The sequence below is a fragment of the Momordica charantia genome (assembly GCF_013281855.1).
Source record: "Momordica charantia cultivar OHB3-1 chromosome 5 unlocalized genomic scaffold, Mcharantia_2.0 BLBB01000005.1, whole genome shotgun sequence".
In the NCBI taxonomy this organism is placed as follows: domain Eukaryota; kingdom Viridiplantae; phylum Streptophyta; class Magnoliopsida; order Cucurbitales; family Cucurbitaceae; genus Momordica; species Momordica charantia.
Window position 1 is genome coordinate 6,267,182 of NW_028275163.1, and position 16,875 is coordinate 6,284,056.

The 16,875-nt window shown below is 34.1% G+C and overlaps 1 protein-coding gene across 1 annotated transcript; it reads right to left on the reverse strand.

Annotated features, from left to right (window-relative positions):
• Positions 1-57: 57 nt before the first annotated feature.
• Positions 58-15,897, reverse strand: LOC111009248 (prolyl 4-hydroxylase 1). The gene is made up of 12 exons (XM_022282271.2): positions 15,617-15,897; positions 14,985-15,032; positions 13,871-13,939; positions 13,152-13,204; positions 11,689-11,754; positions 9,047-9,121; positions 5,008-5,082; positions 3,740-3,810; positions 3,596-3,647; positions 3,411-3,500; positions 1,362-1,454; positions 58-353 (listed from the first exon to the last, which is right to left on the reverse strand). The coding sequence occupies exons 1-12, from the start codon at positions 15,681-15,683 to the stop codon at positions 240-242; spliced, it is 873 nt and encodes a 290-aa protein (XP_022137963.1). The 5' UTR covers positions 15,684-15,897; the 3' UTR covers positions 58-239.
• Between the last annotated feature and the right edge of the window lie 978 nt (positions 15,898-16,875).

A 16,875-nucleotide genomic window follows, 5' to 3' on the forward strand; every position in this document is an offset into this window, starting at 1 on the left:
TGATCTTGGTTCTTAGAAAAGAAAAAATCTATAACTTCAGCAGATACACACACTGGGGGAGGATAACACCAGATGCTGTATTATTCATTAAATAAATTGATTCACAGTGAGTATTGTTAATATGTTAAACACTATCTAAACTAGCTTCTCTCTTTCTCTTTCTCTCTCTAAATTTATTACTTTGTTATGTAACAAAATATTAAATGCCGTATGCAGTGGAACTCTATAATAAGTATGAACTATGGTACCAGAGTACTCTTTTGCCTCATCCATTTTGTGGCAGACCATTTTTCGCCAGACAGTACTTCACACCCTCCATGAATGCTATTAGGATCCGACTGTCCATCTAATCCCTGATGTGATCACATCAAAAATGTGATCAAAAACAACATTTTCGAATATAAACCCAAATTTAACAAATTCCCATCTCTACCTCTACATTCATGTTATATTTTCGAATATAATGTAAAACTAAGCAAACGCATTTTGCGGGTTTTCTTTTTCCCTTTTTTATATAAATGGATTATGCGATTCTACTTCTTGCATTGGGTTTTCTTTTTCCTTTTTTTATATAAATGGATTATGTGATTCTACTTCTTGCATTATGTTCGTGACCCGTCCACTAATCTCCTCATCTCTGGGAGAGGCGCTTCGCCCACACTAAGGTGGAATCTCAAAGATCGACAACAGTTTTAAGTCAATAAGGATCTGTTTGATAACATTCTCGTTTCTCGTTTTTCGTTTCTCGTTTCTTGTTTTTTATTTTTTTATTTTCAACTTCTTATTGTTTCTCATTTTTAAGAAACGTTTCTAAAAAATTGCATAAAAATTTTGAAAACAACAAAATCAAGTTTCTTGGTTCGTTAACATGTTTATAGTTTTTTTCTAAAAAAATTAAGAAATAACATGTTTATAGGTGTTTAAACACGTACAAACATTATTGTATCATTTTTTACTTGTAAAATACATAATATATATTAAAAAAATTTAATATAACATAATTTTAATAGAGAACTTTTAATTTTTTTAATTTAATTTTAGAGAACAAGAAATAAGGAAGGGCTGCCAAACTTGTTTTTGTTAATTTTTTCAATTACCAAACGTAATTCTGATTTTCTTTATTAAAAAATAAGAAACGAGAAACGAAAAAAGAAACAAAAAACAAAAAACAAAACGTTACCGAAAGGGTTCTAAGTCAACCAAGGGTAGGACCAAAAACCTTGGTGGGTTGGCATCTTTAAACAGCAAACATCTTAAGCCTTAAGCCCTTACTACCACAGCACCTCTTAAATAATTTAGTGTTCAAAATCTTGCTTTCTTTCACATTATTCATTTCATTTTGAGAGGCAAAAGATACATACCATGCTCCAGAAAAGCACTGCATCTCCTTTGACTGGTTTAACGGACAACCCTGGGACAGTTTTCCCACCACAACTACACTCCCCAGAACCAGCCTGTGAAAAAACATACAAAAGCTCAGAACACGACACTTCCAAGAAACTTGAATACAACAACAAGAACAGAATTTCGAGCAGAAAACCAAATTTCAAGGGGGAGAACCGTGACATAATTTTGCCTTTCGATAGTTGTATTCATGCCAGAAAGGGAAAAGGAGCTTCAAAGTTCAATCATTATGTATCTAGGAGTAAGCAACTTCAATAACTTAGGGTGGCCTTCCTTTTCAGATGATAGGCTACTGGTCATTTGATAATTGCAAACGTACATTAGTTTTTTAAACCATAACTTCCAACTTAACGCAATCAAACGATACTCAACAGTCCAATTTGATAACAATCTTATTTTTACTTCTGTTTTTACCAAATTAAGCTTGTTAACTTCTTCATTTTCAAGAACACTTTTGAAATCTGCACTGAATTTCAAAAACAAAAAACAGTTCTAGTTCTTAAAATTTAGTAAAAATTTCAACAATATTTTTTAAAAATAGACTGTTCAAATAATGAAATCATGATGCCGTAGCACCATGCCGCTTTCTATCCCTCCATCTTCCAGTAATGAAGAATGTCATACTATGATCGGAAAGCAAGCTACTCGTCTAAATTATACATTTATTTTTCAGATAGAGAACGCCACAGTACTCAAGCAGGTGCCCATGAACAGAATTCTCCTCTTTTACCACATTCATCTGATGTCAATCAGCATATTATAAGTTACCATTGGTAATGAGTATGCCTATTCAATATACTAGAATTTCTCTACCGTACTTTCTTGTTTTTTTCTCTTCTTTCTACTTCTCCAAACTAAAGCATGGACGCTCCATTTTGAGTAGAGTACTAGTGTTGATACGTGCTCGATGAGAACATCTAAACATGCCGGAAGAAAAAGTGTAGAATACATGATTTGGGCTGTCCAACTAGTGAAGCGCATTAATACAGGCTCAAGACACACGGAAGACACGGTTTGTTGAGGGAATAAAGAAAAAGAAGGTTAAATATAAACAAATAGTAGTTTTATAACCAACATTTATATAATTTACATTAAGGAACTGGAATATAAATGAATGAAAGCATAAAAGCCTATGGAGAATAATCTAAAAGAGGAAAGAAAATAAGTAGATTTCACACGTACTAAACCTTATTGAAGTGGTATGTCAAGATGCGAAAATGACGTTAGAGATACGATCTTTTTCCCCCTTAGAGAAATTTGTGTATCTAATGGAACACTATACTTCACTTCATGTGAAAACTATTGTCTATGGAGGAATATGATTGACTTTATAGTAATTAAATTTGCTTAAAATTCAATGGTTGAGAATATGCTCTTGTATCTTAACTCTATATATAGTATAATTTGCATTAATATATAGAAAAGTATACTAAAATATTTTATTGAATCAGTCGACCTAAATTTTTAAAAAATGTCGTAACGTCATGCCAGTGTCATGTCCATCAATGGACTATGCCTGCTCTAGGCTAGTAGACTACTAGTTCTCACCCTATTCATCTCTTGCCTTGCTTCCTATGTCATGCATCAGAAACTCGTATGGAATATGAGAACACTGTCCGGTTTATCTATTGTGCTCCCGTATCAACTCCCAGCTCCATGATTAAAATGGTGTGTAACGAGTTGAGTGCTAAAATATTTAATTGAAGAGTAAATAAGGACATTGATGGTGAAAAGGACAAAGAGAACGAGTTTTTAATTGATGGGTAATTAAAGATATTTCTACTGAAACTGACAAAGAAGATTTTATGTAATTATCTAAGAAATGGTCTTTTAAGATAAACTAATGCCTCGAATTGGGCTTCTATATAAGAGGATGCCTTTATCCTCTTTTTGCTTCGTAATTGTGTCTTGCTCATTAATATCAATGGATTGTTTCTTATAAAAAATAATAAGTACTAATGAATTATAGCAATGAAATTTAATTCAGAAAGGAAAATGGTAAATACCTTCGGAAAGTAGGTTTCTCCACCTTCAACGTTGTCACTTAGATACATAAGCATGGTTGCTACTCGCTGACCACCACGCTTCAAGTTAAACTGTAAAGAGGAAACATGAAAGAAACGGCACTTACCATCAGCAAGAGCACAAGTTCAGCATACTAAGGCCATGGGTCAATAATAACAGATCTTACAGTATCAGAAAAGTAGTCATGATGAGGCTTGTAAAATTGATTCTTCTCGTACCTGTACTGCTTGAAATGTTAGCACTAAAACTGAAGTACAGACCACTATTTGCATTCACATGTATCTTCTCAGAAACAAAATTATATCCATACCTTAAAACTTGAATGAGCTCTCCATTTTCTATTGGTATTTGAGAATAGACAGAAATTCTTTTTTCAATTGCCTGATTTCACAGAATTCAAAACAGATGAAGTCTTTCACCAACCGACAGAGAGTGAACCCAAAGATAAGCAACAGGTTGTAATGATAAAAGATGAGTGGCAACGTTTAGCATGCTTTTTAACATTTCCACCTAAGTTGAAAAGGTAATACAAATTCAAAGAGGAGCTCCTGATCACCAGATTCTCTATAAAATTTGACATGCTTTATTATCTAAGGTTGTTGATAAAAAATTGAGAACTATTCTAGCCTCTACTATCTTAGTTTAGGAGCATAAAATCAATTTTTGTGAGGATTGTTGGGAAGATAGTAATCAACGTGTGTTATCCGGAAACTGATAGGTCCCAATTGTTTAAGCATACGGTGTAGAAGAAATAGGGTAGAGGACAGGTCTAATAAGTAGTTAGCGGGATGACATGTGTGGGACCATTATAACCAACAGTAGCTTGAGTAAGAATGTGATCACAGCAAGCAATCCCGTTTCCAGTAGGGACACTTCTTTTGAACTTAGCTGTATTTTTTGTCAAGAAAAATCTTGAAAGTAAAAAGAAAGAAAGAATACAAAAGAATCAAACAAGGAGCCGACAAACAAGGACTAAAACAAAAAACGTGCCCACAAAAACGGCAGCCCAAAGAGCCAAACAGGAAATAACCTAAGGAAACAAAAAAGGACCAACGAAAACAAGAAAGTGGCAGACGGCAGTAAACAAGGACCAACAGAAACAACAGATCAACTTTATCAGCTGTATTTAAACTTCCAGAATATTCACCATCCTTGAATATTTAGGGTCCATTTGGTAATATTCCTCGTTTTATTAAAAAAATTTAAGCACTTGACAAATATTTATGTTTCTAACATTCTCAAAATTTCATAGAAATTGTGGAAACAACAAAATCAAGTTTCTTAGTTTCTTGTTCCCGTTTTCAATTTGTTCTTAAACATAAATTAAAATATTGTTTTATCATTCTTGAATCCATTGGTGCCGAGGGCATGTAATTCTATTTCTCTTTACTAAAAAGTAGGAAACAAAAACAAGAAATGAAAACATTACTAAGCGGGCCCTTAGTTTCCCATAGCGACTTAACTAGAAACTTAGAAAAAGAGAACGTTCATATGTGCAGTTTTTTTTTAAATTGAATTTTTGTCTAAGATGAGTGGAATCGATTTGTAATCGATATACCTACTTTTTGTAATCAATACCTGGATCATTGGATAATTTTTCTCTTGATGACTTAAAAACATTCCAGAGCTCGTTCTGAAATCACTCTTAACTCCCTGAAAATAAATCCACAAGGGAGCTAACGTAAATATTTTAAAGATTGCCATCAGCTGGAAGGAAAACCTTTATTTTCTGATAGGAAAGAAAATATATCATTTAAGCAAAAGAGCATCAATATGTGGGTCCTCCAATACAAAAAAAAAATAATAATAATAACATGATCCACAAAAGAAAGAGGCAAAACTATCCATCACAATCTTGAACTATGAAATCCATCAAGCGAAAATAAATCCACACAAGGAAGAATAAATAAAGTACTAACGGTTACCCTATTTTGTTGGCAAGGAACAAAACAGCAAAAATTATGTAACGAAAAGAACAGTATTAGCACTTCTGTATAAATATATCATCTAGTCATAAACTATGATATTTTATCTTAGTATAATTATCAGCATAAATTTCAACACTCCATAAATACACAGTTTTCCGAGGCAAAGTAATTTAAAAAATAAAATCTATGTCGTGCCTGTTACTTAGGATCATCAGCTAATTTGTTATGCTTAATTTACCTAGATGGGGTCGACTCTTTCAGGTTTGAGAATATGTGACTTGATCATCCCTTTTTAAATAAATCTCTTCCTTAGTGATGGTCCAAATCTATGGACGGGAGATGGAAGATTTTAATTTCAAGGAATCTCACACTCCTGCTCTTAGAGATCGAAATTAGAACGTCTTCAGGTAAGCCTCACAAAAAAACTAGAAATGTTTTTTTTTTTTTTTTTGTGACGAGAAACAAAACTTTCATTTTTAAGTCAAAAATTAGAAAGGTCCAATTTACCAGGTATTACATGCATACAAAAAAGTATACTCCCCAATAGAGCTTACAGAAACCCACACCCAAAATGTGTTAATTACAAAAAATTATACTTGCTAGACTCGATTTCTAGAAACCTAAAAGGAATGATGAACTTTTGCTGACTATAAAACTTTCCTCCAATCCTTTCCCTTTTCATTGAACAATATGTTGTTTCTTCACAGCCAAATATTTGATTGGATTTACCCAAAGTTTCTTAGCTTTACTCTGGAAAGAATAGCCACCAAGTAATTGAAGTATATTTCCTTCCAAGAGCAGTGGAAAGTCCAAGAAAGTTCTAATATTTGTAGTATAGTACTCCAAACACCTCTGTTTGACAATATTCCTCCATGGTCCAAGGGAGAGCTTTATAGATTTAGAACCAGGTTTAGTGTTGTGGGCATCAACTGAATATTTTGCCACAATGAGTCTTCTCCAAAGTGCTATTTTTCTTCTCTAAATCGCCAGATCCATTTTGCAAGAAGGGCACGGTACTTGTGTTGCAGTCTATGAAGACCGAGGCCTCCCTGATTGGTAGGGCACACAATTTTTTCGCATCTAACATGGTGCATTGATGAAGAATCAGTACTGTTCCGCCATAGAAAGTTTCCGTGAAGCTTCTCAATGGTGAGAGCAACCCTGTTTTTTTTTGTCTCAATCTCTACGTTCTGTTGTACTTATTTCTGGGAGGATACTTGGGTAGGAGATAAACCTTTGTGCATTGCGTTCCCTCGGTTCTATCATCTTTCTGAGAAAAGGCTTCTTTCAGTGGCCGAGGTTCTGAGTCCTAGGGGGGCGGTTCCTTCCATTTCTTTGGGCCTTTCTCGTTCTTAGACGAATCGAGAATCTTTAAAGGTTTCCGCTTAACATGTTTTGTTGTCTGAGGTGCCCTCCTATTTTGGGAGGGAGGATGTGAGGGAGTGGACCCTCAACCCTTCGAAAGGTTTTTCTTGTAGCTCATATTTTCATATCTTGAATTCCCTGTCTTCATCTTCCCCATCGTCCCCTTGGTTTACCTCCCTTTGAAAGATTAAAATTCCGAATAAGATTAAGTTGTTTGCGTGGCAAGTCTTACTTGGGAAAGTCACTACCTTTGATCGTATCTAGAGGATGTTTTCCTTTTGTCTGGACGCGCGGTGGTGTGTTCTCTGTAGAAGTGCCTCAAAAGACCTTGAGCATTTGTTGTGGACATGTTAGTTTGCGCAGGATCTATGGCTTCGCTTCTTTAGGTGTTTTCGGATGACCCGGATCCGCACAAGGGATTGTAGGACGATGATGGAGGAGGTGCTGTTACACCCTCCTTTTCGCGATAAGGGACGTTTCTTGTGTCAAGCTTGTTTTCTGGCTACTCTTTGGGGTATTTGGCTGGAGAGGAATCATAGACTGTTTAAGGAGGTGGAGAAGTCTGTGGACTATGTATGGGAGCTCATTAGATATAATACTTCGTTATAGGGCTCGGTTTCTAAGGCTTTTTGTAATTATCCGTTAGGATTCATTCTTTTGGATTGGATCCCCTTTCTTTAGGGGGCTTCCTTCTTCGTGGTTGTCTTTTTGTAGGCCCTCTTTGTACTTCTTGTACCTATTTTCATTCGTCTCAATGAAAGCGTAGTTTCTTATCAAAAAAAAATAATAATAATAGAATCTTCTCCATAGTTAGGAACGGGGCATATACCTCCTTCTGGTATGACTCTTGGCTCCTTGACTCTTCCTTGGCATCATCTTTCTACACACTCTATCCCTACGGAAAACTGATACTGTCAAAGAAATATGGAACCCAAGTCTGTGCTTCTGGGATTTGGGTTTTACCCAATTCTTAAAGGATGAGGAAATTGTTCAATGGGCCACACTATCGGGTAAACTAGACACTACTCTCCTCCACGCCGGCGAAGACTCCTGGAAATGGCCACTGGACAGCAAGGGAACCTTCTCCACCAAATCCCGACTTTCTGGCATTGCAACGAAGGAAGCTGTCCTCCCCCCTCCTCTTGCCAAAATCATCTGGAGAGACACATACCCCAAAAGAACAAAATTTTTCATTTGGGAGCTTGCACACAAGGGGATCAACACTTCTGATAGGCTGCAACGGAGGCTACCATTCATCACTCTTTCCCCACAATGGTGCATCCTCTGCAAAAAAGATGGTGAATCACCCTCCCATCTTTTTCACACTTGCTCTCTGGCCAAGAACTTCTGGAACGAGATTCTCCATGCATTTGGCTGGACTGTAGCCCTCCCCATTGACATCCAAGACCTACTCTCATTTGTTTTCGTGGGCCACTCTTTCAAGAAAGAGAAGGAGATCATATGGAAACACATCATTCGAGCCTTCCTTTGGACTTTTTGGAATGAATGGAGTCATAGACTATTCTCTAACAAGGAGTTGCCTTTCATCACTCTTTTTGACAACAACATTTTTCATGCTATGTCTTGGTGTAAAGCATCTTCCTATTTTCATTCATATAGTTTGACTTCCCTATTAACCAATTGGAGAAGCTTTCGGTAACTCCAATGGTTTTTTTGTGGGTTTCCACCCTTATTGTAATTTCACTCATCAATGAAATTGTTTCTTATCAAAAAAAAAAGATAGAGATCCGTTTATTACAATCTCCCAAACCTCCAGTATTTCAAGGAATGATCTTCATTAAATCAAACTATTAGTTTAACTCAGAACACCCATACATTACTGAGTCGCTGGCCAAAACCAACTAAACTATGCCTCCCACCGTCCCCTCCCACTCCCTCTATTATAACCAACTTTTTTGCTAATTACTAATATACTCTTCTATCTTAATAACGTTCCTAATTACTTCAATGGCATTCCTAACATTCTCCATCCCTTCCCACTCCCTTTATTTATAACCAACTTCTGGTCTAGTAACTAATATACCCTTCCATCCTAATATTCACTCTAATGGCATTCCCAATAGAAACAGAGTAAAAACTAATATAAATATAATACCAAAGTTAATTCATTTTCTTTCCATTAAGTAGGATCCTACACATTCAAATTTTAGTTCAATTCAGCAGATAACATCCATAAAGTGTTAACAGTAAAAATAGTGTATGGATAAAAAGCAATAAGCAAAAAAAACGATTACCTATTGTAAGAGATCAAACTAATTCTCTGTTATGCTTAGAACTGATAGAAAGGTGATCATAACACATACCTTCCCTGTTTTTGTATCCACAACCGTGGAAACTTCAAGGCGAGGAAGTGCTACTGCCCTAAGATAGTCGCACTCCTGAACAAATAATCAACTAATCAAAACAATTATCTTCTAACCTTATCCATTATATAGGATGCATGGACCAAAAGTGGAATCGATACAATTCCATTAGAGTGAGATTCATAATTCATAGCCAAAACTGCAAAATAATAATATAATCATAAATTAACCAGAGAAATTTTCTGAAAGGATGTCTCTTTTTAAAAAAGGGTTGAGAGTAAAAGCCTATCCCTCAACATGATACCCAGCTGTGGTGGCTGGATAAATTGGGAAGTTTAACAAGCAAGTCTACCTTTAGACAGACAAATGGAGGTTACAAGTTTCTCCAAAAAGAAATGATCAGATGTGATTCATAATATCCTCAAAAGATTCAATTTTTCATGGTGCGTGGCTTTGGTTGGCATCCACACAAATGACAAAGTTCTTACGAGAATTCCAATTCTAAGCAACTTGCCTAACTTGTGTTGTCTTTTCAGTCAAATTGCTGAAAACCTTCACTGTCTTTTATTCAATAGTTATTTTGCCACTACCTGGTGGTGTGCTGTTGGACAAATTTGGTCATCGAGGTAGCCTGACTAGAACTTTCAAAAACCTCCCATACCAGGAGTTGTCTGCTTCTCTTTGTAGGAATAAACTGAACGACTCAAGGATCTGAGTCTTCAAGGATTCGGGCAAAAGCATTAAATATTGGTACTTGGTAGGAACGAAGTTTTAGTTTAGCTTTTTTATTTAAGTTATCCGTCATAAGTATTTCTGTATTTATAGTCCATAAGTAATGCACTTGGGAGCATCCTTTGGCAGTTTGCTTCGACGAAGTCTTCTTTCTCATCAAAATGAAAAATGAAAAACAAAGAGAAAAAAATTAATAAATAAACCTCCCACCCCAAAATATAAACAATCAAGAAAGAATATCACAAAAATACTTCTTGGTGATTCCAACCAACGCATTAAAATGCACCAGACTTCAAACAAAAGCTTGACACACTCTTTATTCTCAAAAGTCCTTACGTTCCTTTCAAGCCAAATAATACAAAATAGCAAGGACCGCTATAGAATCCTATTGCATCCAGTGAATGGTTTAAAGACAATAGCCTCTTTCAAGTTCTCAGACCTTTGCTTAAAAAACATAATTTTCATAATTGACGACATGAAGGGTCAAAACCTCCACCACGATTAACATCACTGGGCCTTATTTCTATGCAACAAAATTATACACTCCCAGCTGATGTTTTATCCTAAATTTAATCTACCTTCAAACATCCCACAATTCTTAATTCCCTTCCAGCTAAAAGTAGCAAGAACCCAAATGGTCTCATGAACATCTCATGCAAAAAGGAAAGAAGATAAAACATCTAATGATCATCTTGAATTATATGGACTTTGGTTTGATGAGAGATTCACCTATAAGGTCCATTTGTCCAACATTTAAATCATACACTAGGAAAATGGACAATTATGTTACTTCATTCTAAGAACGGCTGAGTTAGGAAAATTATTGCCATTACCATCAAAATTATCATGATGTTGTTCGACAACATACTTCATCTTTTGATCTTCTTTTAACACATGTAATTACATTTTTCAAATTATGAAATTACTAAACGTTTTTCAAACTTTTTCATAAATTGATGTTTAATAAATCTTTGAAAAATATATATATGACAATGTCAATACTCCATATGCGAATGAATATGATTATATGAGTATTAAAAATGATGAATTATAGGCTTATGAATAATAGTTAAAGTTTGATTTATTAATTCACAATGTCTACACCTATACATGATTTTTCTTTTTATATATTTCTGTTGACATTGATATTTTTTTTTTATATAAGAAACATCACTTTCATTGAGAGAATGAAAAATAGATACAAAAAATGGAGGGCGAACAAAAACAGCCCTGCAAAAGGGAACCCCTAAAGAAACATCAATTTTTTATAAGAAACATCAATTTCTGTTGACATTGATATTTCTATCGAACAATTTTGTCCAACACAATATTTTTTTTTGGAAAAGAAACAGATTTCATTTATGTAATGAAATGGAAAAGGAAACAAAAGGGGGAAGATCCCAAACCAAGGGAGTTACAAAAAAGTTCTCCAATTGGTTAAAAGAGAAACAAAGCTATAGTGTTTAAAGATAGGAGAACATTTACACCAAGATACAACCATAGACACTATAGCTTCAAAAATGATGCCAACAGAAAGCTCCTTTCCTAAGAAGATTTTGAACATTTTGAACCAGAAACATTTTGAACCTTGCAAGAACATATCATTATGCAATCTATTATTCATCTCTCAAGAATTAGAAAACCCCATCTCCCACGCATTTGGGCCAGTAGTTATTAATTTGTATGTGTGTTTGTCTATACATTATCTTCAGCTCCAGTTCCAAAATAATCCCCAAAAATATCAACCATGCAATTTCAGTTTTCAAGAAAATTATAATGACACTTTTGGAAGTATGTCTTGGAACTTGGAAGTATGGCTACATTTAATGAAGATTCTGTAAGGAATGAGAATCGGCAGTAAACAATAGCATCAGCAAAAGAAATTACCACATTGACGGGATTATGCTCACCTCTGTGCTCAAAAAATTATGCAATACAATGATTCGTGGTGACCAGCTTACTACTTCTGGTTTAACCTATTCCACAAAATAAAATGGAAAAGTTTCTTTTAGGACAGTAAATTCAAATGATAACATAGAAAACTAACCTACAAATCCTCCGAAACATGGCGATGTAGTATCAAAAAAGTTTCACTTCAATGTTATAAAAGATTGTCCATCCATGAAAAAGAGCAGGCCCATCAGAAGAAATGAGAAGATAGTACTCCACGTTAAGCTACTCTGTTAATTGTAGCCATGCAAGTACTCCACGTAAATACAGGGCGCAAAACTTCTTGATTTGATTACTAGCACATCATTAATTGACTATCTTCACTTTTGGAACATATTTCTAACTCTTTTCACATTGATATCTATAACTCTTTTCACATTGATATCTACAAAAGAAGCTTCCTATCCTCAGTTTGTTGCCCTCGGTTTGTGCTCTTTGTCAATCCAACGAAGAAAGTATGGTGCATCTGTTTTTCTTCTGTAGCTTTGCCAGGCATTGCTGAAGTATTTTGTTTGAGAAATTTAATTTGGCCTGGGTTTTTGGCAACAAGGTGGAAGATAATTTGGTTCAAATTCTTTCGGGGCGTATTTTTAATCCAAAAGCATCCTTATTGTGGATTAATGCGGTGAAGGCAGTGGTGTATGAAGTATAGTAGGAAAGAAATCTTAGGATCTTTGAAGAAAAGAGGCAGCCCTCTTCAGTTCGTTTTGACATTGCTAGATTTAAAACCTCGCAATGGAGTTCCTTATCGCCGTTATTTAAATCTTATTCCCCTAGTCTAATTTACTCTAATGGGGAAGTTTTTATGGCAGTGTTTGAAGTTTTAGCTTTATTTTTGTTTCAAGTTTTGCTTTCACTCTTTCAAGAGTTTGTATCTTTGAACAATTTTGTTCCTTTTCATTATTTCAATGAGAAGTTTGTTTCTTGTTCAAAAAAAATTTTAATGATGATTATCTTTGTCCTCGTAAAGAATTTTTCAGTATTTTTTTTCATGCTTTTAGATGGAATTCTTGCTTTTTGTAATTACTCTCCTGCCTTGATTCAAGTGAACTAAAGATCTTTTTTACCTTCTAGAATTGGAGGAGAGCCCATTTCCTATTTTTCTTTTTTAGATTCTCTCTAATAAGTTGCCTTTCTTTCTTTCTTTTCTTTTCTTTTTTTCCTCTTTTGGGGTGGGGTGGGCGCGAATATGGTTCAACTATGGTCTTTATTTTCTGCATCATTACTCATTTCTTCTTGAATGCAATCTTATAATATGTTTTCCCCCAACGTACTTGGTTCTTAACTCCTATTTTGTTTACAAAGGTAAAGAAACCAATTTCATGTTCATTAACGTATCTTCTTTGAAAGAAAACGCATCCAAAGATCCCAAAATTTTAAAATAAAGCTATACAATCAATAAATTAAGTAGTTATAAGCATACATAGCCAAGACGAAGAATTTCTGCTTCTCTGTCATTAATCCAATTAGGAAAGCCTGAAAATTAGCAAAGAAAAGAATGAATGGAAAAGACAAAATAAAAATAAATAAATCAGTGCGAAGAATGTGTTGATTATCCAACAAGCCCTACAAGAAAATGATGTGTATTTTTTTTCCCCTTTCTGGATAAGAAACAACTGTATCAAATCAGAAAACAAAATATAGAAATAGAGAAGATAAGGATTCCTAGTCTCAAGAACCAACCGAAGGAGTTTATTCTTAAATAATAATAAAAGATAAGGTTCTCCAATTGAATTGAATAAAATTTAGAACAATTACAAACAGAAAATACTTCGATGAAAAAATTAATTTTTTATAACCAAGCAGATGGAAACTTTCTGTAATAATTGTGGATAAAATATTGCTAGGTTAAAATTCTGGGAAACAGAACAAAATAAGCTAAAGAAATTGAAAGTTGTAAAATATAAGTCAAACTTCCAGAAAATCTTATCTTCATAATATGAAACAAACTGATGCTAAAACCAATCTTTTAAGGCAAAAACATAAATGAACAACTTGAAGACATGCCAAATCAGAGAAGATAAATCACACATCAATTTCACAGAAAAAAGATACATCCCCTTGAAACCAAATACAGAATTGATGATGCTTAATAGGAGTAAAATTTTGAGTTAAAGATGGCTCTATAATAGTTTTTCCAACCTCGGGGTAATTGACGATCGCCATCATACTGAGTTTTATGTAACCTTCCAGCAGATAGAAACTCCGTGCCTGCAAAGACATGGTTCATACAAAAGTCAGATCATTTTAGAAGTACCAAATAAACCATTCCTCATAAACATGTAGGATATAGCTAGCATCCAGCAAATTATCAGGATAGCTCCTATGTCATGCTGTCGGCAAAGATAGATAATACTATTTTGCATGGATGCCAAGAGTTCTAGGCTATCAACATTGTTCGGTCATTCTTCCAAATAAATATCTTGAAGCTATAAGTTCAATTGGATGCAAAACAATATTTTAAAACCTAGTGAGATCCATAAATCTACAGTTAGTTTCTTTGAGAGAATTGAAAATTTCTTTATGCAAGAAACAAAGCTTTTTTTCTTCATTTATTTCAAATTGATGCATTATGAGAGGAGACACTCAGATAAACTATCCTTTATGTGCTCCAAACTCCAAGTATTTGATTCCTTTCAGGTACTTACCATTAAAAATAATTTAGTCTAAGTTTTTTTTTACTTTTTATTGATGAGTGAAAAGTTACAAGTATTTTCAAAGATACGAACTCCTATAAAGAAGTAAAATAAAAATAACAGCCTGCTTGCTAAAGAGCATCGAATTGCTTAAAAGCCCACGAATTATGACAAATATCATACAAAGAGTAATTAACAAACGATGGAGATACAACCAAGATGATCTAAATATCCTTAAGCCTATGGTGCAGGCTTTAGCCTTCTCTAGGGGCTTTCAATTTGAAATATTTACATAAAGTACTTTCCTTTGCTATTTATTAGAACCAAAATAAGTTAACTCAGACTTCCTAATAATGGTAACCTCTATTTCCTCGACATCATATAGATCTTTTGATTTACAGATGTTTCCTGTTTTTTATCTAAATATTCTTTTTATGAGTAGACATGATAACAACGATACTTCATAAACATCTTAGTGAATGAAAATAAAGTTGAAGTGCGAGATTCAAAATTATCCAAATCCAACTCCAAAAGTTCTCACTCTCGTTCCAAATATATGATACTTTCATTATAATTTCAACTTTTTACATCCCAAAAGACAAAGCAACCGAGAAGAGTACCATAAGAGTCCTCCAGCCTCCTTATAAATGCTAATTGGAACAAAGCACCTGCAGTCGCCATTCAAGAAAGCACCTTATCAGTTAGAACTTTCCATAACTCTCTACAATTACAGGGTAACAATCTACCCACCAAATTTGATCGTATAAGCCCAAACAATCCAACAAATGGAACGAAGACTTACATTATAACATTTCAATTTATATCAAACACAAGAGAGGAGAAGGGTGTTGTCCTTTTCATTGAATCAAATCCACGAAAGAAACATTAACAAGTCGTCAATGACTCCATTATCACAAATGTAAGATTAGAGCCAAAAAAAGAAAAGGACGTAATTCACTAATGCTTGCAGCAATCCTTCGCTTATCTCAAGGACCCAGCTCAAAGAAGAATCGCCCGCAAGAGCTCCTCAGGAATCAGGTTTATAACATAACTCAGAATCAACTTACATTTCCAGATAGCTCAACGTTCTCTCCAGTTCATCTAGAGACAACACACATAAAACACCATTTCCGTTGGAACCCAGTAACATCATTAACCTCCCTTTTGACATCAAATGAGTAAATAGCAAGCTGCAATCAAATGGGCAGAAAACAAAAAAAAAAAAAAGAGAGAGAGAAACTAAAATGTGTACCAATGATCATGCCGAGGGTGACGAAGGTGAGCAGACCGAATACAATCCTCATCGGAGCGGAGGCCATGGGTGCCTGAAACGACTCCTTGGAGCGAAAACTGCCAAGAAGGAACAGAAATCAGCTCAGGGACCCAACGAGAAACCGCTCGCGCTCAGAGATGACCCACTGCAGAAGAAGATCAATTCGATTCCGCTTTTTTGCTTCGCGTTTACTTTGATTTCTTTCGTAACAGTGAAGAAAAAAAGAATTTTGCGATCCCTTTGATTTTGTTTTGCGGTTAGTTTTCCATTTTTTATGGCAAACTAAAACAAGTATTGTGTTTTTCTTTTTTTAGTTGCACAGACTTTTTTTAAATTAGTTTCTATCAAACTATACAATTATCCAATAATAACAATTAATCAACCATGGTATTAAAAAAATTAAAATTTTGAGAAATCAACAAAAACAAATGTACTGAACACGAGATCAAACCATCTACTTTTAGGAGGATAATACGTATCTTGATCTACTGATGTATATTTAAAATGACTCTTATAAGTTTAATTAACATTACATAAATTTAATGTGTATTTAAAAAATATTGTAATAGGTTTATGTTTGAATTTTACTTTTATTTTGATTATATTTTATTTTATAATTTTAGACTTCTTATTATACTGAAAAAATGTTATTTATGAAAATATATCTTTATTTTATACTTGAGCTACTTAGGATCTTTTCAAGAATAATGTACAAGGATTGATTTCGAGGATACGTGGGAGTGCTTTTATCCTATCAAATTCACTTCTAAAATCACTTTAAATAATTTCGAATGGTAGTCCAATTATTCTTTTCTTTTTTAGAAGAACTCCAATTATTTCTTTTTAAAGTATTCATGCCTAACAGTACTAGTTTTTAAAATTAATATTATTTTAAATTGAAAAAAGTGTCATTCTATTTCACTTTTTTTTATCACTAAATTATGGAGAATGTTACCCCTTTTTTTCCTTTCTAAAATTTTTTTCACTAGCTTTAACTTTATTTATCTCCAATTTTTTTGGTATTTCTTTATGTAACTTTTTTTTTTCTATCTCTAGCCTTTCTATATCGTTATCTAACTTTTTTTTTTCCCTCTAAAATTTGTCCTAAATTTTTTTTATCTCTCTTTCCCTCCACAGTTGTTCTTAGGCTCTTAGCCCAATCTAATTTTTGTTCTCTAACCTTTTTTTTCTCCCTATAATTTGTCGCCAACTCTGGAATATTTTAACCATATAATATA

Excerpts from the sequence above, each read along its gene's own strand:
- LOC111009248 (XM_022282271.2), bottom strand. The coding sequence starts at position 15,683 with ATGGCCTCCGCTCCGATGAGGATTGTATTCGGTCTGCTCACCTTCGTC. Across the intron at positions 13,205-13,870 it reads CGATCGTCAATTACCCCGAG|GCTTTCCTAATTGGATTAAT; the intron begins GTTGGAAAAACT and ends GCTAATTTTCAG. Across the intron at positions 5,083-9,046 it reads TGGATACAAAAACAGGGAAG|GGAGTTAAGAGTGATTTCAG; the intron begins GTATGTGTTATG and ends ATTTATTTTCAG.